Consider the following 23,626-nt stretch of genomic DNA (forward strand, 5'->3'; position numbering starts at 1 on the left):
ATGGCTAAAGAAAGGGTGCGTGGGGTTGGTAGATGGAAGATTTTTTGAAGTAAACTATATCATGCTTTTTTGCTGGCATGATACAGCAACAGAGCAAAGCTTTTCTCCTGAAATGTCCATCTTCGAGCCTTGCTTCCAATGTTGGAAACTCGGATTTGAGTTATAACAAACTTCAATGCTCTCTCGAGCAAATAATGACTTAGAAGTTCTTTCAAATTTTCAAAAGTGTCATCAGTTGATGAGGTGGTGGTAGCAGTGATAGCGTTTTGTTTAGCTTCGTTGGATAACTTTAACCTTTTCCTCATTCGCCACGTTTTCGTTCTTTCTGCTTTAAGTTTAAGGTTTCTTTTTAGCGTGCACTCTCTTTGTTCCTGTGTATGACTAGTGGAAGAGCAAGGAACGTTGGTGTTGAAGTCAGAGGTGTGGGGTGGTGAGGATGGCTGTGACTGTTCCTGGGTTTCAGGCAGTGGTCGTGGTTTAGGACCTGGCCGAGATGGTGTGATTTTAGGAGGATTTGGAACGTTGAAAACTGTAGGAATGGCACCCCTTACCAGGCCTGGTCGTTTTTTCGCTGTTTTACTAAAGAAACGACTTTCGAAATGTTCAGCAATCAGCTGTTGTGTATGTGAAGGTGATCCCTTTTTATAACAAGGTTCGGCTATAGCAAGGACTTCACGTCAGTCCTGTTGTTACAGCCTGGGCCCACTTTACTTTAAAGTACCCTGCCATTGGCAGGTAACAAAACATAGTTTCTAGTAGCCTACTCAGTGGCGGTGGGTGAACCAAGATTTGGGTGGGGCTTAGGTTTCTTCCACTTCTTTACCACCAAAAAGCAAACAATAGGAACAAAACAGTAATGATTTTTCTATACTCACGGCGAGCCACGGCATTTTGAGAACCAATCAAACGAGAAGAGTCACCTTAGTCTTCCATCTCTTTGTTCTACTTCTACATTATATTCTTCTGGATGGTGGGGACGAAGCCGTTTCACCTCCAAATTTCTCTAATTAGTTTTAATTTGATGAAAATGTTGCCGCAAAAATGGTTTGATGTAATTAATAACTGTTAAATCTCAGCGGCACAAACACACAGCAATCCAAACACATACTACATACCATCTATAAGGTGGATTGGGTCATGTTGTTGCAGAAAATAGAATGCGCCTGACAAAGGCCCAATGGGCGCATAGGTATGTGTCACTGGGGGGAAAGTGTGTCTTAAACTTTCACCCCATTGTCAGGGCTGGGAGAGCGTGAGCCCTCTGTGCAGTGTTATTTTTTTCAAGTCTTCTACCTTTTTACAAGAGGGGTTTCATTAAGGAGAGACCGTGGGAACGAGCTGGTTGATTGCTGAGCCATAAAGACATTTGATTGGCTGTTAGGTTACTATAGTTGTAAGCGGGGACAACAGTGATTGGATAAACGAGCAAGCCGTCAAGTTGATCACTCTGTGTTCATTGCGGTCAATCAGAACAGTTTCAACTGCTTATTTCGTTATATTCATTTGCCTTGGGGGTGGGGAGGGGGGCTCAAGCCCGTGAGCCCTTCACTACCCACCGCCACTGAGCCTACTGTCAGTAAAATTTATGTATCTTCATAAATCTAAGACAAGAACACAAACATTATATTCATCATCAATTTATTTCGCCGCGTCATTTTCAGTACATTTGCTAACCATACCAAACCACTCCAGCCACCCTTGCACAGTCAGCACATACTCTGCCTTGCACTCTCACAAATGTGCACACATTAAACACAGTAATCACTGTGGCTTTACAAATAACAAAACCATGGTTATCAAGGACATAATAATATAAAATATAACATTGCAGAAATTCACAGCTTCACTACAGTACATCATGAAATTTCGTTTTAAGTTTCCCCCAAGACTTGTGGCAGCTCTCTAGTGCAAATAAGTAAAACAAGTTGTTCTGGCACAGCAGTTCGATTTTGGGGAAACATAGGTCTACAGTGTTGTAACATTAGGGGATGAAGAAAATAAATGTCAAATTTCAAATTGATGGCAATACATGTAGGTAGAAAGTTGAGAAAAATTCAGACCTAAACAATGATGTTAAAAAAAAAACCGGTTGCTTTTGGATTGAGATGACCAATTTGAAACAACCACTGTTAAGATGATATAAGAAAAGCATATTAAAACCAGCTTGGGGGGGGGGGAGAGAGAGAGAGAGAGAGAGAGAGAGAGAGAGAGTAGAGGGGGGGGGAGGCGGGTGTGAAAGTCCCGATTTGGGTCAAAATTATGGTTTTTGAGTTGTAAACATTTTTGGCTTGTTCAAGTTCAGCCTCTCTTACTTTACAACTATTTCATCTCATAATCTCATGAGAACCCCCTAAACCCTTATTTGTTCACATACCGGGCATGTATGTTAGTGTAAGTCACCAGCATTTCCTATTAAATAAAGTTAATCCATACCGTATTTTTTTCATTACACCGTAGTTCTTTCAATAACTCAGCCATTTTTCACCCAATCTCCAAGAAATTTTCACAGAATGAAAAGAAGATGTAACACTAAAAATGTGTCAGTTAAATTTTTGATATAATATATGGAATAAATTTTCTTGGCGGTGTCCAGCTTGTGGATTTTCAGATTTACTTGCAGCTACCTCATGAAAACATTCAAACAGATGAATAGTAGATCTATTGTCTGCTAACATGCATGCCAACTTCCACGAAAAACAAGTAGGGTTTTCATATTGTGTAAGACACGTCTACAAAATCCAATATGGCTACTGTCTCCACGGCAAAGAAACTTTTCTCAAATTCGACTGCGGATTTTAAGACTCCTTATTATTATGCTTTATATATTGTGAAATTTGATCCAGTAATTCACTAATATAAGCAAAATAGCCTTCTACAATTTGTTGCTTCAGAGCTATTTTGTCCAAAGCGTGCTTGAATTCTCGACCAATTTAAATGATTTTTTTTCATAGTAATTAGTAATACAGGAGACATATTTTTAAAATTCAATTTCACTATTGTCGATACAATTTTTGTAATGTCAAACCTCGTTTTACCAATGTACAAAAAGGAACGACTATATTCTATAATCTAGTATTAATGCCTTCACACCACCGAGTAATAGTAATACGATCCTTATAAAACTAACATAAATTTGCCTCGCTGTACCTGTGCCACCAGCAAATTGGCCACCAGAGGTACACCTTATGGTGATTATAATAGCGAACGGCACCCACACACACTTAATAATCTTTCCAACACTGTACATGTCTCTGCGAGCTTGGCCTAAGTGCTAGGCGCTTGCCGACTTTCACGTGATTTGCGCTGATTATGAAATGCTATTATTCTTTCTAAGGCTTTGGCCAATAATTTGTTTAAAAAATGATAGGCATAAGGTGGCCCAAGGACGGACAAGAAATGGTTAAAAAAAAAAAAAACATCAGCAGGGTCCTCGACACATGACACAGTCTAGCTTCTTTCAATTTGAATTCAGGCCAACCTAAAGTTTAACTTGAGCTGCACATGGTAATCAATTGCTACTTATTTTTCCCTGTGCATGGCATTCACGCAAGACAAATCTAAATGAAGCAAGACCTGCCAGAGTTTGTAGTTAGTTTCCACCAGTACCAGTCTACCACTAGTCAAGATGGCAATTGGTGGTCCCAAGGTAGGAAGTAATGGTTTTTGGCTGCAGTTTAGTTACATCCATCTGATTCTCATCCAGTTTCTTGTTATTTGCCCTTGTAACTGTGTGTGCTGTGTTTTATGCAGTTGTGAGTAATACTGTGTTTCATTACTTTCAGAGATAGTTGTTTCTTTGTATGGTGGATGTACAGTATAACACGAATAGCTAGTATTCGTCGCGACCGGCCTCAGAGGTTTGAGGGATATCTTACATAATAAAGAAGAGGGGGGGAACCACGGGATCGCAGGAACAGTTCGAATTTTGCGTGATTTCGAGTCTTCCTTGTTCGACATATCCATGTTATAAGTTATACTGTATTTGTGCATCATGCACATAAATTTCGTTTTTGTTCGTGATCTTCAGGATATTGATTTTTGTTTTTGTAAAGTGTTTTACGGCGCTCGCAACTGCATAGGGTCATATGAGCGCGCGGGACACACCTAATATTTTCAGTTGGTAGGAAATTTTGAATTTTGCCCAGGTGGCGGCCGAAGCCCACTCTTATCGATTTTAGACCACCAAGGGATCTTTAACGTGTGCAACTTGCACACGGGCCCTCCGAGATTTTTCCTACCAGAAAATCAGGGGAGTGGCAGAAAGACAGCAGTAAGGAGGCGCCAAGGAGTAACAGTAGAAAGGCTGCAGAAAGAGTCAGGAGCCCAGAGGAGGGGGCAAAGGAGGTGAGGGAGTGGGGGCAGAAAGTGGAAATGAAAGCAGACAACAGAACATTGCTAGAGAGCAGGAAAGGAGACAATTTTAGAGAAAAAATCTTTTTAGTCGCTACCCGGATTCGAACCCGGGACCTTTGAATGAGAGGCCAACACCTTAACCTCTAGGCCACGAGAGCCCCCTAGGATATTGAGTAAAATTCATCTGCCCATGGTTTTTTTTAACAAGTCTACTGAAAATTTTATGGACATGCTAGCGAGACGTACCTCATTCCTAAATGACAGTCAAACCTCGTTATACCACCCGCCCAAGTACCACCAGGTTTTGCCAATTCGAAAACAGGAATGCCTATAACTATAATAAACACAATATTTGTGCCTTCATATTCCATCAGCCAACTGTCCGAGTTGTATGGTCCTTATTAAACTAAACTATTAAACTAATGTAAATCTGTACCGCAAGTAAATTGGCCATAAAAGGTAAGTCTACACTCTACATGGCACTCACTCAGTGACTGCTTGAAAATTCACGCGCGATCAGTCGCGAGGTGTGTATCCATATATGAGAGACAAAAGTGTCTCTCTATGCACGAAACGACGTTACGATGTCTGTCAGACGGCCATTAAAGAAGGGAGTAAGCATTGACAAAACAGAACGAAATGTGGAATCAGTTCACAACAACACCAATGAAGCCTGTTCGAGAACATAACAGTGAACTATGTTGTCAAAGTCCCTGACTTACAGAATCTTAACGCATAATCAAAATTCTGAAAATGAAGCTTAATTACATTTCCATCCATCAAGGAACAGCCCCAGACAATGATTCGGAAAGAAAAACGATGAGCGCAAGGGTTTTTAAAACAAGTGGACATAGAAAATTGTCAACGGTCTGAATTCTCAGCGAAGAGACTCAATTCTACTGGACTTGGAAAAGTTAATTCTGAGATTTGTGTGTGCTAGGAAACAGAAAGACCAGATCATGTGAAGGAGAGGACCTTGTCACAACCACCACGATGCTGCAGTGCTATTGCGTGGCAAGTTTTAGTCAGAAGGCGGAAATGAATTTTGCCTATGACTATGATGGGGGGCCATGAGAAGCACCTTTTGTGAAGCTGACAGTTCTAATGTGGATTCCTTTCTCATGTAGTAAATTATGTAACTGTCTGTCCGCATGGTTCTTTTGTTTCTATCAAAGCACTTTGTTGTAGTCTCCCCCCCCCCCAAATTTCATCGAATGCTCTATGGCAGTCATCGAGTTTGGGACACCCTGTGTATCATAATGGTACTGTTCACGGTACACTGGATCTATAAAAAGATATAACTGACAAAGGGTCAGGGTTCTTAATAAAATTAACTGACATTGGGAAGTAGAATCGTGCGCCTTACTCAAACCCTTAGCAGCTTCCTACAGCGAGGTAGGCAACATCAACAATAACAGTAACATACAGAGCTGCCAACATGCTAGCCCAATTCCAATTCATAAAATAAATGCAATGGTATTTTGAATTGTCTCAAGCAACACCTTTCAATTCAAACCAGTGTCTGGCATATTCACATTTAGGATCACGGACAGGTAAGACATTCGACAGAAAATGTTACCTTACAATAATATACAAAATAATCCCATTAGGAAAATCATAACAATAAATTTCAAAACGGGGTGAAAAGAAAGTCTTTACACTGGATTCCAAACTTTCCAGCCAAAATTATGAACATTAACTATCCTTACAGCACAGAAAATGAGTACACCTATTCTTTCCAGAATAAATTTTCAAACATAGAGAAACTCACACTACGGATGATTTAATATTAGGCACCTCAGTGAATGCACTTGCCGCAGCGCAATTTAGCTGTGGAAAGTCCTATAGAGTTGAGTGACAAGGAATAATGTCTTGTGTGGATTTTTTTTAGACAAACAACCCAAGTACATGTCTTGAAAAAGCTTTGATGGCCTTTTAAACTTGCTTCCATTTCGATGTGGTCACAAAATACTTCAAGTTGAAAATAGGCAATTAAGAAGCCACCGATTACTCCAAGTCTACTCGCCTTGTTTTTTAAAACTACTCTTGATGATTAACTATTCTTTGTTCTATCAGAAAACATAGAGCTGTTGCCATGGCTGTGAGCATTTTTACCAAATTAACAACCAAGTCTGCAAAATACCAGCCATGATGCCATGCATTTCTTGCCTAAATGCTATCCACTCCAGCTGTTTGTTTGAAAAACATGAGCTGGGGAAACATATCGCTACCAGTACTTTACTATGTTGAAGAACTCTTTACTAAAAAAAAACAACCTACAGTAATTTTTTATTCTAGAAAATCAGACAATATGGAAAGTGTACCCACTTGTATTTTGAGTAATAGGCATTGGCCTCTCAATGTCATGCTCATGACGCTATTTAACGCAAAGTATTTCATGCATTTGATTTTTATAACTTATTTATTGATTTTCCATTTAGAAAAACCCAAACAAAATACCTCAGTGGTCAAGATACAGCTATTATTAAGATTTTATGACGATTTGAAGCAAGTTTGGTGGCACAAAATAGTGTGAAAATTTTAATCTGATCATATCAGGGTGAAGATTGGTTCATAAAAAAGGTCACTGTCCCTGAACTTATAAAGATATCACAAAAATGTTTTAGCTCAATGATTAAGAAATCAGGACCTTTCCACATCCCCAGAGAAATTTGAATTTGAAATTTTCACTGAAGCGCCTTGCTTCATTCATACAAGTATGCTGAGACCCACGCCACTGTTGCGAAAATGCAATAATGTGGAGAGCATCTGTACTATACGGTAGTATACACGTTAATAATACCCGTTTACATTTCTGTTCAATTACTTCATACTGGAAAGTTTGCTCTGTAATCACCATAGCAGTAGCCTGCATCCACATCATATGAAAAGAAAGACTCCATCTCCCTACCACCAAAAGTAAATCATGTCTCTCAAACCCAATTAGTAGGTAGTGTAAACACGGCCTCGCGGGCACTCGCGGCCTTCCGACCGCGTGGTATCGGTGAAATTCCGATCGCTGTTTCTTTGCTCTTTCTGCTCTTTCACTATAAAATACCAAATGCTGTACACCTTGTAAAAGTTCAGCTTTTCCTCGTTACAATGGTGTAAGTTGTTTATATGTCCGATTATTAGGAGCTGGAGAATCGCCGGCGAAAGTGAAGCCCCTCGCGGTCGGCTGGTTGAAAAATTGACACGCGTGCATTCAAATGCTTCGCGGAACGAGGGATGATTAAATACCGTCTTTTCATTGGGGGAGAACTGTAGAGCTTTAAACGGGCTTTCCCTTGATATATGTTTAGCCTTTGGCGTCTAAATAAAAAGCTTTTAAAAATGCCGTCAAAATGTTTAAAGATCACTTTTTACACAAAATATGTCAAATACCGGCTTATAAAAACCATCAATGGAAAGATCATTTAATTTTCTATTAGAATAAAGTAATTAACTTGGAATTATTTTTCATCAATCCTTCCGCGAGACTCGGAAAGCATGTGACCCTGCATCCGTGGTACACTACAGTATAGAGCCGACTCGCTCGCCGCGGGGGCTGGTGCGGCGCCGGCTGGATCAACGCTCGGTGTCTTTGTCGAAATAATGACATCATCGTGTTTGAGGCGATAAAATACTGATTTGTAATGATCTCAGTCTTGAAAAAAATTAGCCTCCATATATTTGTTATAGTGATTGTACTCTGTTAATGTGGAGATGTTTACTGCTCTTGGTACTTTTTTATTGTCTGTCAAACATGGGGTTGCAGCCAGTGACTGACTTTAACAAGTTTGATCAAATTTTAAACAACTACAATTTTCTAAAAAATTGACGGAGAGGTTGAAGAATGGTACCAAAATGCTCAGTGGATATAGGCCTTTCAAATGGAACAGACAAATTTGGCATACAGCTAGTTTGAAAATTTAGTTTCTGGTACCTACAATTAGCAGTCAATGCAACATTTCAAGCAGTTGGCAGCTCCAGAACAAAAATAAAACGGTGCAAACATACAAACAGAAATAAACCTACTTCCAAAACAATATTCCATAGTCTGACAGTCTGTATCTTTTGTAATCCAATCAAACTTTTATTACATGACCTAATGAAAGACCAGCCTCCTCTGGGGCATTTTAAAAACATTTTTAAGCAAATGACAATGAACATGCAAAGGAAAAAGCAACACTGTAAAAAGTAATTACAGATTTGGGAAATAACGAGATCAACAAACTTTTTTTGTCGCCAGGACAAGCTTATGAGCTGAAGACCATGTATTCACAATCCTTAAGTATTTTACTTTATTGAACTCTGATAATGAGTGAACTGCAAAATATATCTAGACTGATTTCAGTGACATAGTACAGTTTCATGTAGATGTCTTGAAGGAACTTTTCAAATTCTAAAAATGTGATTCCCTATCTTTCTACTTTCTCACACTGCGATTTGACAAGTGCTGGACAGAAACCTCCCAGTATGAATGACTTTCTTTGTTTAAGTCAGGCCCTAGGCTCGGGCCAGCTTTCTATGAGATGGAGCAGTGGAGGGGTGAAGTAAATGTAGACACAACAGAGCTTATAGAACTCGGGCATAGTATTGGCAACGGGGACACAGAAATGCAAGTAGCAAATCCAGACAGGAAATCCCTGTGAGTCAGAGCCAAATTCATTTTTAAACTAGTTTAGATCTGGACCTAGATCAACCAGCACTATGGGTTTAAGATTATGTCACTAAGCAGGCCTGAAATCCAGGTCTGCCAAATTGTATCCAGGTCTACCCAATTGTATCCAGTTACTTCCAAGTGGTTGGCTAAGAAAACCAGTAACAAAAATCTAAGTCGATCCCCAGCACTAGTGTTGGACAAAAATTTCGTAAGTTTAACCTGTCTGTCCCCGTGATGTTATGCACCCCGCATAATTTAGCAAAATTTTATCATTTTTTGCATAATATCTGATTATTTTCCTTTATCATTCTTTGTTAAAATTAACAGAATCGCATAATTTCCCATTTTTGGGCTCAGTTTGCATAATTTTATAATTTTTCTTGTATAAAACGAAGGGGACAGACCAGTACAAGATGTGCTTTAGTTTTAATTTAAACAAGTAGTAGTAAGTGAAAAAAAAAAAACTACCTGCCCTACAGATGAATAATTTTCTCAGTTTTAAAAATTAAGTAAATGTAGCTTGTAACACCTATGGGACCACAGATGAGTATACTCGCAAGCAAAATGACCTAAATATCTAAACAAAGGCCTGTCGATATTTCCCTAAACATCATCTTGTTTTCATTAACCCAGCAATTAGTTCTATTTTGATATTTCCCTTCCGATTTCTAATGATTAAATATGTAGTGATAAAATGAGAGGTATTTCACTTAACTTTAGGTAATAGACTTCATTTGCAAGGACATCGAGGCAATTTACTCTTTCTCTCTCTATATAAGAAGATTTAGATCTAATCTTTTATCCCTGCTAGGAACTAGCTCTGGACAAAGGCTTATTATTACCTAATTGATTATACCTAAATGACTCAAACCACAATATTTTTTTAATGTGCAGTCGAACCTGTGTAAGATGGAATTGCAAGGGAACCTGGGAAAAAATCCAGTCAAGACATGAACACTATAACGAACACTCGGATTCGACGAAATTGCAGGCCAGGCCTGACGAATTCGTTGAATCCGAGTTCAACTTTATCAAAATGCATCACAAATGAAGTGATATAGTTGAGAAGCTCTAAAAGTTGATTAAACGAGAAAAGAGAGGAAAAAGCAAGACACAAACAAGGAGCCTCGAAATGTGGACTCCTCACTTTGTTTAGAGGTTTATCTCTCTATATACACAACAAACGTCTTTCCCAAGGCAGATCAGTCCCCCACCAGGACACCAGGCTCAAAGAGAAAATAATCATGAAACTTTTCTTCTGTAAACCCGGACCCCACCTATTTTCCCTTCTATGAGCTTTGTGCTATACCTACTGGCTGATAATTACCCCAAATCCACCATGGAAAGTCGGAAAAAAAAGGGGGGGGGGGGGGGGGGGGGGGCGGCGGCGGCAGATGAAGGGGAGTGATCAACCAAAAGCTAACAAGCGCAATATGATATATATAAAAACAATACAGTCAACATGGATGAGTTAATGTCGTCGGAGGAGTGAAAAAAAAAGATAAGCTCATCCGAAGTTCAACTTAATCTTTGGGACCTGCATAAAAAAAATGTGCTGGGACGCGAGGAGTCGACTGTACATTGTTCACTCCAAATTTAAAATAGCTTTTCAGAGACTACAAGATGCTTCTGTTTTCAGGATGAAAGCTGTGTCTTTCATATTTTTTTTCTTAAAAAGTGCAACCTGGGCATTGGAAATTGGGAACTCCTGGTCATTTTTACTCACAAACATAAAAGACTTACCACTTGAGGGATAAAACAGCAATCATAGTAATGAATAAATATACTGACACAGGCAATAGTACCTCTCAGGAAGTTGGCATACCTTTTTTGTTTGTGTACGTAATGAAATTCATTACAAAGTAAAATATTCTGTTATGGACCAACAGACAGAGAAGAAATACCAACTATGATGATGTGCTGTACGCCTCTGTAATTAACTCACTGCAACAAAATATTACATTAAAAAAAAAAAAAAACCTTTCATGGCACTTCTAGCTGGGAACTATACAAGAACCTGCCTAACCAAACTACTTTCAAAAGCAGGACATAGCTTTCAAACTCATGCTGCCCTTCTCTACACTGTGTCAATTCCTATACAAAACTGTATCTGGCAAGGTTTGTCTGAAACAAGTAGTTTGGGAATGAGCGCTGGAGTAAAGGAAAGAATGATTGAACATGTTCATATACACATACTGACACTTTAATATTGTTTTTTTTTTTTTTTTTTTTAAGCCAACTGTAACAACAACAAAGCTGTACAACAAGTGTATGTGTATAACCAACACCCCCCCTCCCAAATCTTTTTTAAAATGGGCGTGTGTGTGTATTTTTACACTTGCAAGGAAACATAATAACAGACATTTTGTGTAATAGAAACCACTGATTTAAGAATTTCAAAATCTCAGGGCTATCCATTAGTGTTAGGTGTTTAACCCTAACTCTGGCAAGGGCCGATTAGATCGGCCCATTTCCTGCCATGAAACTGGCAGGGCCGATCTCATAGGACCATATAGTAAACTGCTGCTTCTGCCTTCCAACTAAATATTTGGGGCTTCCTAAGGTGATTTCTGATTGGCTAAAATACTAATCTCCAACCAATCAGAATATTTCTACCATTCTGGCTTAGGAGAAGAGTATTTTGCTTTCAAAACAGAGGGATGTTTTGAAAGCTTGTTGAATCACAAGCCACTAATGGCCAAAAATCGATCTTTTTTAGATACATTTGAAAGTGAATTGACTAGGGAAAGTAATTCAGACACTGTTAGTGGTGGATATATTGGTGTTCAGTCAAGATTGGGATTAGATCTGACAGACAATGGGGATACATGTACCAGTTCTCATCCTGCCCCAACTTCTCTTTCAAATGGAACACTAGATCTAGATTCTACTACTTTGGGAGTCTAATAGGGGCAGAAAAAGGAGAGCTATAGAGTAAAGTAGGTTCCTTTTGCTATACTAATTATTACAGACTACCAGCAGATTGCTGAAAACCACATGGTTGTACTTAGAGTGTTTTTATGTTGAGTATGGTATAAAATTAGCGAGTATTAGCTGCGCTCGAAACAGACCACATGACAAATTGAAACAGTCATAACTCATTACCTGTTCTTCTCAAACCTATAAAACTATACATTTTCTGAAAGGTAATTGAAAAACCCATATTTCTGCTATCTCACATTTTTTATAACAGGAAATGCATTAGATTGGTGAATATGTTAATGAGCATGTAAATTTTTTATGTCAGCCATTTTGGACTCCAAAGTTACATAACCCCTTGAAAATTAAATCAAATCATATGTTCAATGGCAAAATATAAAAGTTCATTCAATTATCTTTCAGAAAATATATACTTTTGTAGGGTTTTTTATTTGATATAAGTCCATAAATTTGATTTGTAAAGCATGTGCACGTTTTGGCTGATTAGCCCAGCCATTCCTGTTGAAACCACTTGCCAGAGTTAGGGTTAAATTAAATTATCAATTTTAACATATGACTCAAGGATGCCCCTGAAAATCCACACCATGTCAGGAGGATTTTATAAGTAAAGCACCTCTACAATCACAGCTTTATTTAAAAACAACATCCTGGGTGTCTTCACTAGAAAAGAAATCAATACAATTGTCAAACCTCATTTTCATATGCTTCTGTGTTTCATCAAATGTTTGAGAGAAAACATTTAAATTGATGAAACTTGAGGGAACTATATGCAGTCTTAGTGCTGGGCTGACACAAAGAGCACGAGTTCTCTAGGTTGCTGCTACCACTGGCATGGCATGATGATTATTTCTTTATTCTCCTGAGAGCTTTCTTCACCTTTCTTCCACTGTTTTCACTTGAACTGTTGAAACTGGGTGAGAAAAAGAAGAAAACTATTATATATACACATGCTTAATCAGTGCAGGAGGGTGAGCCTGGGGTGTGTGACAAAAAATGAAAAGCAACATTTATTTAGACAATTTGGCAACAACCTCCAATGCAGACCTGGATGGCTAATTTAGCAATGACCACGAAAAATCTTTTTTTGTCAGAAAGTGTTTGCAAATAGGTGCATTTTGTAGCTGTATCTTCACAGAGCATGGAACCTTTTGAATTTCTGAAATCCATTAATAAATTAAAAAAGTTACGGATTTTTTAATCAATTAATTTTTGGTACACTTTTATATAATGAACCCCCCCCCCCCCAATATGGGACGTTCTTTGGTGAGTTTGGAGACAATATTCGTCATAACTCGCTCATTTCTCAGAGTATTTAAAGGAATCCGCGGGTCTCGATCCCCTAGAAAATCGGGTATTTGCTAAAAAAAAATATATATGGAAGTTCCCAGTATTTGGACATTCTTACAGAAAAATACAGTCGAACCTGCCCTGACGGCCACCTCTATAAGACGGTCACCTGGACAAACGGACACTTTCAATTTCCCCCCTTGCGTTTTTTCTATATAATTTAACTGTGTAAAACTGGCACCTGTCTAACGCAGCCACGGCCACAATATTTTAACACACAACCCCTATCACACAAAGCAATAACACCTGTCTTAGACGGCCACCTTATAGAGACTCCATTACGTTTTGTCATAAATTGTGCATTGGCCCCTGGCGTTGTGGGCAAGCCGTCATAATTCAATCTCCTGTTTGTTATGTATGTATGTAGTATAGGGTTTTACGGCGCTCGCAGCTGCTAAGGTCATATGAGCGCGCGAAACACAAGTTGTTTACTTTTCGCAAAAGTTCACTCCAGGATTTGTTAACGAATTGACTTTAAAATGCTAAAATGTTAAAATATTAAAATTCAGTGTAAATATATTTGTGATTTAAAACAATTATAGGTAACAATAAAAATTTTAAATAGTACGTTTTCATTTTTCAACTTGCCATAAAGGCCAATGGCCTTTATAAAATTCTAAATTCTGTTGGGAAAATATATCTCGCAATTTCTTGCATTTATAATATTTCCTTCGGATCTCTCCAAAGTCTAGACATTCGGTTAGGATGTGTCTAATGGTAAAATCTGTGTCGGATCCGACACAGAACGACTTCTCATCTCCCTGTAGGAGGTATTTGTGGGTCAGGGCCGTGTGTCCGATGCGCAATCGAGTAAAAATGACTTCGTCTCTTCTGGAGAGGTTCGAAGGATTTCGCTGTTCTAGTTTGGGTTTTATTTCATATAGTTTATTATTTTTCTGGTTTTCCCAGTGGCTCTCCCACAGACTGGAGGTGTACTTTTTGACTTTATTTCTAAAGTCAGTCTGTGGGAGAGTGTTTGTCGTTGATCCCAGCAGAAGGGATGAAGCTTTCTTCGCCAGGTCGTCTACCTGCTCGTTTCCTCGGATGCCCACATGGCTGGGTATCCATGCGAACATGATGTTTTTTCCTGTTTCGGACAGTGTATGAATTTTCTGTTGTAGCCTAACTATTTTTGGATGTAAGAGTGTGTAGTTTGTGAGTGAGGTGATGAAAGATTTGTTAGGAGAATTTTCTACAGAGTCCAGTGCCATGTCAATGGCAGTGGCCTCCGCAGTGAAAATGGAGTTTTCAGGATGGAGTCTCCTCTGGTGTGTATTGTTGGGAGATAGGGCTGCGGTGCCCACTTCATTGTCTTTTTTGGAGCCGTCCGTGAAGATGAGCTCCGCACCGGGGTATTTATCTATAAGTTTTTTGTATTCTGCTTTAAAAGTTTTGGTGTTTGTGCTTTCTTTGTTGTGTGTGGTCAGCTTTAAGTCTACTTTTGCCTTGGTGAGGTGCCACGGAGGGAGGTCGGGGAAAAGAATTTGTTGGATGTCTTGTTTGGAAAAGTGTAAGTTCTTGAGGTCCTCAAGGATTCTGAGGCCGAAGGGTTAGATGAGTTTTTCATTGTTTTGGAATTTGTTTATGGTTTCTGGGTTTGTTTTAAAAATGCTGTTGTGCGCTGGATTTTCCGGTGTTGAGCTCTGTTTAACTGCGTCTGAGTGAGAGTGGTGGAATGTTGGCCTCGGCCTGGAGGCTCTCCACCGGAGAAGTTTGATTGATTGATTGATTGGGTAGATGTTTTACGGCACTATCGACACAATTTTGGTCATTTAAGCGCCATCAGGTTTCACCGCTACAAAATCAGACGTGTTTTTAATAAAGAGTCTTTCGGAGCTCGCAACCGCAAACGATCACACTATTTCTATTATGCTAAAAAGACGAACAAACATTTAGAAAAAAAAAATTTTTGGGGGTAAATATGGAAAAGGCTCATTTACATTTGTATATACAATACAAATTTCAGTGTATGTATATATACACCGACAACGACAATTATATATTTTCACATTTTATTAAACAGTCCAATTTCTTTTATATAATTTAAAATACTTCTATGCTCTATGATGTCAAAAAGGGTCTTAACATCTTTACATTTAAAATATTTCCCACGGACATAATTAAAGTCGACACATTCCATTAGGATGTGCCGAACTGTGAAACTTGTGTTGCACGCCACGCAAAAAGGAGTTTCATCTCCTTCGAGCAAATGTTTGTGTGTGACGTGCGTGTGTCCTATCCTTAGTCGGGTAAAAATTACTTTTTCTCTTCGTGGTAGAGATAGTGGTTTTCTGGGAGTAAGTTTCGGTTGAATGTAATGGAGTTTGTTGTGTATTTGTTGATTCCAACTTTGGGACCAGGAGGATGTGATGTGTTCTTTTACTTTTGGTTTCATGTCAGAGAAAGGGATTTTACTATTTTTGTTTTCAGGTAGTTTTAGATTCTTTGGCAAATTGGTCAACGGCTTCGTTGCCATCAATGCCTACATGGCTTGGAAGCCAAGCTATTGTAATAGTTTTTCCAGACCGATGTAGAAAATGCAGTTTAATTATAAGTTTTATAATTCTGTTGCCGGAGGTGTCAGAGAGCTCTAAAGATTTCAGACAAGAGAGAGAGTCTGAAAGGATTAGGAAAGTAGAATTGGTTGATTGATCTATAATATTTAGGGCCATTTCAAGAGCTGTAGCCTCAGCAGTGTAGACTGAAGCTTCTGGGTGGAGTTTCCTTAAGTTTAAGCTGTGTGGCGATGCAAAGGCAGCAGCTCCTACTGAGGAGTCATATTTGGATCCCTCTGTAAAGAGTTTCTATGCTTCAGGGTATCTATTTATTAGCTGTTTGTATGAGTTTAGGTATGTCGTTTTGTCTGTGGACTTTTGTTGTGTTTTTCAAGACCAGTATCTAAGTTTGGGTTGGTTAAATGCCATGGAGGTATGCTGGATATGGCAAAGGGCTCCATTATGTCTCCAAAAAAATCAATGTCTTTGAGATCGTTCTGGATTCTTATTCCGAAAGGGCTTACTTATTTCCTAAGGAGGATAGAGTTTTTATATCTTCGGAAAGGCTAAAGACACATTTGTGGGCTGGGTTTTGGGGTACTGAGCTAAGTTTCAAAGCATATTGCAAAGAGAGTTTTTTCCTTCTAAGTTCTAGTCTTCTAGTCTTAAGGGAGCGGTAGAGTTGAAGAAGTATTTCAGTATCTCCTCCTGCACTCAATCGGTTGCGAGGATTTGGGGTCTATTCTTTGCTGGACCGGTCCTTCGGTCTACAGAACGGAAAGAAAGATAGATGGATAGAAGACATAGCAAGAGCGGACAAAAGATGCCATCCTTACGTCAGAGAGCTAATGACGTACGAGCGGCATCCCACCGGGGTGTGTGTGTGTGTGTGTGTGTGTGTGTGTGTGTGTGTGGTGTTACACCCCCTGTTGATGGGACAGCCAACCGGTCAGCTCGGGGAAGGACGAAAGAAGAAGGAAGAAAGACGATAGAAGACAGACAATACACCAAAGCAAGTGTCGCCCATGTGCACCTGAGCGTAGATGTCCATGGGCGACAAATCGCCAGTGAAGGGGTTGCACCTCCTGAAATGCACTTTATACATTGAAACTTCGAATCGAGAGGTTGACCTAGATATAGGCCTGTGTGCTTCTCTGGATTCTAGGCTAGATCTCGATTGCGATTCAGAGGGATGTCCCTAGAAAGGCGAAGATTCTAGATATATATAATAATTGAGACTTAACAAGTAATAAAAGGCACTTTACACAAATTTTCCTCACTTCACCCAGGTGGAAATGGGTACCTGGCCATAGACAGCGAAAGATCTTGTCAGTATGTTAGTGTTTTAGCGCCTATATATGGCTGCTAGCACTGTATGCTTCCCATGAAGTTGAGTTTGTTTCAGAATGCTCTCAGGTCTGCTGGGGTAATAGTACAGATTGTGAAGCGCTTAGAGCTTGCTGTTGAGCGGGGATTTGCGCTATACAAATGCTATCTATTATTATTATTTACATCTGATCTAGATCTAGATTTAAAGTGTTCATCCCAGAATCTATCTGAACTTGATCAATAGTAAATATCTGGTGTGCAATGTCCGTAGACCTAGATCTAGACTAAGATCTTGAAGCAAGGGCTAGGTCTAGGCGAAGATGATTATAAAATTTATTCTCATCATCATAGAGACGAGGATAGCCATCTGATACCCCTCTGTGTTTTCGGTTTTGGTTCATTGGATGAGTGCAATAGCGTCGTTTTCTTTTTTCACCCGACAGAACATAAAGAGCGAGGCCGATTGCAATGTTATCTGAAGATGATTCCATTTCCGAACTCAAAAGTCAATTGCGGCGCTGCACCTAAACATGTAGATAACACCCAAGACTCTTGGATTACACAGTACCTAAATATAGCAAGGCAGACCTTTAAGTTGCACACCTACACACGTCAACACACAGTGCAGCTGTGCTGACATGCAGACGGCGTGCGCTAGGCAAGCTACAGGTCAGACCTACAGAGCCACTCTGGGACCGGCCTAATGTTTCATACACCCTGCGATCTGACCACTCAGAGTTATAGAGTTATTTGCTTAGTCTGCCTGTTTTCAACACTTTCCAATATAATGGTATAATTTCCCCTGACACCACAGGCTATTTGTTAGTGACATTTACAGGTTAAAAACTAAATGGCCCTTGTCGATTTGCTTCTCTTTGAGCAAACAATAAGAAACTGAAAATCAACTGGTTCTTACCCTATACTAAAGCTGCCCACACCAGCAGGGGCTCCACCAAAGGCTTGTCCATCAGTTACTGCAGGCAGCACGGCAGGTGCTGGGCCACCACTAAACTGGAACAACCCTTGAGTGTTGGTCTGGGCTGAGCCTAAAACTTCAGTCTGTACGAGAAAGCAGAGAACAAAATACAACCCTTGCATATTTAATTTGTAGTGACACCCTTCAATGAATGTCCAGAATCATGAAAAAAAAAAAAAAAAAAGCTCTGAAAATAAGCACCCTGTTGAGTTATATAGTCACTGCAAGTCAGCGCGGCAATCATATAGCCTACCATCAAGGAACAAATGACCACAATAGTGCAACAGAGCAAATAATTTCTTTTCTATTTTTTTTTTGTCCTTTCCCATTTCTGTCAAATGATGCTTTAGTGTTTAGTAGACAAAACAATGTGGAAATACTATGTCGCAATAAGTATAATAAGTAGTTCTAAAGAGGCATCAAACAAAATACCTGGAAACGGTTCATCTTCCATTTACTTTTACTGTCAAAATACAGTCAAAGAAAAACAAAAATAAAAATATCTCTGAAGTGATCATTATTTTCCAATTAACCATCAGAACAGAAGTTTAGCATAAAGTAGGTTCCTGGAAAACCATATATACAAACACAAAAATATTAGATTTGCCCGTAACGTACCGGTTTTCCACCAAATTGAAACGTTGAACTTCCGGAGGAAGTCTGGTTTGACCCAAAGTTGAAGTTTGGTGCCTCCATTCTAAATGAAAATCCACCTGAGGAATGCAAAAGAATCAAAACAGTTACTACCAATACTGGATGAAAATCAACCTTATGAATGCAAAAAGAATCAAAACATTTAAAATAAAAAATGAAAACAAATTTCTAAAACTTTCGCAACCTGGGAGAATTTAAATAGTGAGTATAGCCATACAGTAGCAATTCTAGCCATATCAAACTAAAAAAATGCTGAAAGTGCATGCGACTTAGTCTCGAAAGTTGGTTGTTTAATTAAATATAGCATATATTACTATCATTATCAAAGCAGAGAATATGCTCTAATGCACAAATTTGTGTGTACCGTTAAGTACTTTGAATGAAGATACAACCCTACAAAAAGGGCTGCCTACCTCAAAGTTCCCATTTAAGGTATATTCAGGAAAAATTTCCAGGTATTTTGACCTAAAATCAAGTAACACAAAAACAAAGAATAGGTATCACAAACCCCCGCCTCTGCGCAGTTGAAAGTGTGTAGGAAGCTCGAAATTTGGTCATTTTTAACTCATTTCAGACGGGTCACACAACAGTTGCGTGACCCCCGCCGCGACGGGTCTCACAAGCCCTGCGTGACCAACTTTGGAATTATTTTTTTCGCTCTACAAATCACGCACGGATCGCGAGACCTGCCTCGTGCCCTTGTTTGGCCAAGCCTGAGCTACTTAGACTTCGTTTCGTATCTCTGGGGCCGGTAGTTTTTTAAAGTTATTGAAGGTGAAGGACAGTGACCCCAACTGGGGTTGAACAGACCGGAACTCGCGCTTTGTTTTTTTCTATACAGCTCATTTGAGCTCATAGTAATCCAACAGTCGTGTCGTAGTAACGGTCGAAGAAGTCGCATGAACAAGAATCACATAATTTCGCCGTTTTCTATACTTCTGTGCGTTTTACTAGTTCTAGTGTCTCAGAATATGATGAGTTTAATAGTTAGGATCCTGGATATGTACCCGAACACGGCCCGAGTCGTAGTTCTAGGGCTAGATCTAGCACTAGTACCGGTGTTGTTTTTCGCGCAACGAAATCACAACGTCGTGCCGTACATCTGTCTCATGTAATTCAGTGTATGGGTCTGAATCAATGCACAGACCAGCTTTTATATTTTCACCAAACACTCGCACATGTACACAAATCAAACCAGAACACTTTGAACTTTTATTTTTGTTGTTGCAGTGAATTTCATTCTACTTGTCACGTCTCTGGAAATTTTTTCGGAAAATCAAATTCATGCCAATTTTTAATGATTGATTGATTGGGTAGATGTTTTACGGCACTATCGACACAATTTTGGTCATTTAAGCGCCATCAGGTTTCACCGCTACAAAATCAGACGTGTTTTTAATAAAGAGTCTTTCGGAGCTCGCAACCGCAAACGATCACAATATTTCTATTATGCTAAAAAGACGAACAAACATTTACAAATTTTTTTTGTGTAAATATTGAAAAGGCTTATTTACATTTGTACATACAATACAAATCTCAGTGTATGTATATATACACCGACAACTATATATTTTCACATTTTATTAAACAGTCCAATTTCTTTTATAAAACTTAAAATTCTTCTAGGTTCTATGATGTTAAAAAGGGTCTTAATATCTTTACATTTAAAATATTTATCACGGACATAATTAAAGTCGACACATTCCATTAGGATGTGCCGAACTGTGAAATCTGTGTTGCACGCCACGCAAAAAGGAGCTTCCTCTCCTTCGAGCAAATGTTTGTGCGTGACGTGCGTGTGTCCTATTTTTAGTCGGGTAAAAATTACTTTTTCTCTTCGTGGTAGAGAAAATGGTTTCCTGGGCGTAAGTTTCGGTTGAATGTAATGGAGTTTGTTGTGTATTTGTTGATTCCAACTTTGGGACCAGGAGGATGTGATGTGTTCTTTTACTTTCGGTTTCATGTCAGAGAAAGGGATTTTACTATTTTTGTTTTCAGGTAGTTTTAGAGATTCTTTGGCAAATTGGTCAACGGCTTCGTTGCCATCAATGCCTACATGGCTTGGAAGCCAAGCTATTGTAATAGTTTTTCCAGACTGATGTAGAAAATGCAGTTTAATGATAAGTTTCAAAATTCTGTTGTCGGAGGTGTCAGAGCGCTCTAAAGATTTCAGACAAGAGAGAGAGTCTGAAAGGATTAGGAAGGTAGACTTGGTTGATTGATCTATAATATTTAGGGCCATTTCAAGAGCTGTAGCCTCAGCAGTGTAGACTGAAGCTTCTGGATGGAGTTTCCTTAAGCTTAAGCTGTGTGGCGATGCAAGGGCAGCAGCTCCTACTGCGGAGTCATTTTTGGATCCGTCTGTAAAGAGTTTCTCTGCTTCAGGGTATCTATTTATCAGCTGTTTGTATGAGTTTAAGTATGTAGTTTTGTCTGTGGACTTTTTGTTGTGTTTTTCAAGACTAGTATCTATGTTTGGTTTGGTTAAATGCCATGGAGGTATGCTGGACATGGCAAAGGGCTCGATTATGTCTTCAGAAAAATCAATGTCTTTGAGATCGTTCTGGATTCTTATTCCGAAAGGGCTTACTTTATTTCCTAAGGAGGATAGAGTTTTTAGGTCTTCGGGAAGGCCAAAGACACATTTGTGGGCTGGGTTTTGGGGTACTGAGCTAAGTTTCAAAGCGTACTGCAAAGAGAGTTTTTTCCTTCTAAGTTCCAAAGATGGTTCATGTGCTTCTGCCTGTAAACTTTCTACAGGTGAAGTACGGAAAGCGCCTAGGGCAAGGCGAAGGCCTTGGTTCTGAACAGGGTCTAAAATTTTAAGGTAAGACTTTCTGGCTGATCCGTAAACAGGACTGGCATAGTCCAGCCTGGAACGGACATTTATTTATTGGGTAGATGTTTTACGGCACTATCGACACAATTTTGGTCATTTAAGCGCCATCAGGTTTCACCGCTACAAAATCAGACGTGTTTTTAATAAGAGTCTTTCGGAGCTCGCAACCGCAAACGATCACACTATTTCTATTATGCTAAAAAGACGAACAAACATTAATAAAAAAAATTTTGTAAATATGGAAAAGGCTTATTTACATTTGTATATACAATACAAATCTCAGTGTATGTATATATACACCGACAACGACAACTATATATTTTCACATTTTATTAAACAGTTCAATTTCTTTTATAAAACTTTAAATTCTTCTAGGTTCTATGATGTTAAAAAGGGTCTTAATATCTTTACATTTAAAATATTTATCACGGACATAATTAAAGTCGACACATTCCATTAGGATGTGCCGAACTGTGAAATCTGTGTTGCACGCCACGCAAAAAGGAGCTTCCTCTCCTTCGAGCAAATGTTTGTGCGTGACGTGCGTGTGTCCTATTTTTAGTCGGGTAAAAATTACTTTTTCTCTTCGTGGTAGAGAAAATGGTTTCCTGGGCGTAAGTTTCGGTTGAATGTAATGGAGTTTGTTGTGTATTTGTTGATTCCAACTTTGGGACCAGGAGGATGTGATGTGTTCTTTTACTTTCGGTTTCATGTCAGAGAAAGGGATTTTACTATTTTTGTTTTCAGGTAGTTTTAGAGATTCTTTGGCAAATTGGTCAACGGCTTCGTTGCCATCAATGCCTACATGGCTTGGAAGCCAAGCTATTGTAATAGTTTTTCCAGACTGATGTAGAAAATGCAGTTTAATGATAAGTTTCAAAATTCTGTTGTCGGAGGTGTCAGAGCGCTCTAAAGATTTCAGACAAGAGAGAGAGTCTGAAAGGATTAGGAAGGTAGACTTGGTTGATTGATCTATAATATTTAGGGCCATTTCAAGAGCTGTAGCCTCAGCAGTGTAGACTGAAGCTTCTGGATGGAGTTTCCTTAAGCTTAAGCTGTGTGGCGATGCAAGGGCAGCAGCTCCTACTGCGGAGTCATTTTTGGATCCGTCTGTAAAGAGTTTCTCTGCTTCAGGGTATCTATTTATCAGCTGTTTGTATGAGTTTAAGTATGTAGTTTTGTCTGTGGACTTTTTGTTGTGTTTTTCAAGACTAGTATCTATGTTTGGTTTGGTTAAATGCCATGGAGGTATGCTGGACATGGCAAAGGGCTCGATTATGTCTTCAGAAAAATCAATGTCTTTGAGATCGTTCTGGATTCTTACTCCGAAAGGGCTTACTTTATTTCCTAAGGAGGATAGAGTTTTTAGGTCTTCGGGAAGGCCAAAGACAAATTTGTGGGCTGGGTTTTGGGGTACTGAGCTAAGTTTCAAGCGTACTGCAAAGAGAGTTTTTTCCTTCTAAGTTCCAAAGATGGTTCATGCGCTTCTGCCTGTAAACTTTCTACAGGTGAAGTACGGAAAGCGCCTAGGGCAAGGCGAAGGCCTTGGTTCTGAACAGGGTCTAAAATTTTAAGGTAAGACTTTCTGGCTGATCCGTAAACAGGAGCCAATTAAAAAAAAAAATCATACAAATTGAAGTATTAGACTTAGACAACTTTAGTTTTTTGTATTGAATTAAGCTTGAATGTTACTTTACTGTGTCAAAAAATGATAACAATAGGGTAATTCTGAGAGTTGTGGTGATTTATTGAAATACCCCCAAAAACGCCAGTCTTCAACGATTGTGACTGGTGAAAGGGCCCAGTCGCAAGTGAGTTAATCAACCATAACTCTTGTAATTTGACACCAATCTTCACCCGTTTCGAACTAAGTCAGTTCAACTATTGTTTTTAGCTAAAATCAAACTATTGAGGACGGCACGGAACGAGATATTGTATAGTAAGCTATCTAAAAAGGTCACCGAAATGCACGGGAATGCGTTTTTCGCGTCATTTTTCATGCCGGCCGCGGCGACAAAAATTTAGGGTGCTTCACAAAAAGCCTTCGC

General features: G+C 39.1%; 1 protein-coding gene across 6 annotated transcripts in view; it reads right to left on the reverse strand.

Moving 5' to 3' along the window:
* Positions 1-8,406: 8,406 nt before the first annotated feature.
* LOC101858246 (nuclear pore complex protein Nup153) overlaps positions 8,407-23,626 on the reverse strand; it is a 148,071-nt gene continuing 132,851 nt past the window's right edge. For all 6 annotated transcript variants that reach the window (XM_013091512.2, XM_035973961.1, XM_035973960.1 and 3 more), the window contains 3 exons: positions 18,704-18,798; positions 18,026-18,168; positions 8,407-12,848 (listed from right to left, as the gene is read on the reverse strand). In XM_013091512.2, the coding sequence (XP_012946966.1) occupies positions 12,782-12,848; positions 18,026-18,168; positions 18,704-18,798 (305 nt within the window). In that variant the 3' untranslated portion in view covers positions 8,407-12,781. The remainder of the gene's footprint in view (positions 12,849-18,025; positions 18,169-18,703; positions 18,799-23,626) is intronic.

The sequence above is a fragment of the Aplysia californica genome, unplaced genomic scaffold (assembly GCF_000002075.1).
Source record: "Aplysia californica isolate F4 #8 unplaced genomic scaffold, AplCal3.0 scaffold00038, whole genome shotgun sequence".
Classification (NCBI taxonomy): Eukaryota; Metazoa; Mollusca; class Gastropoda; order Aplysiida; family Aplysiidae; genus Aplysia; species Aplysia californica.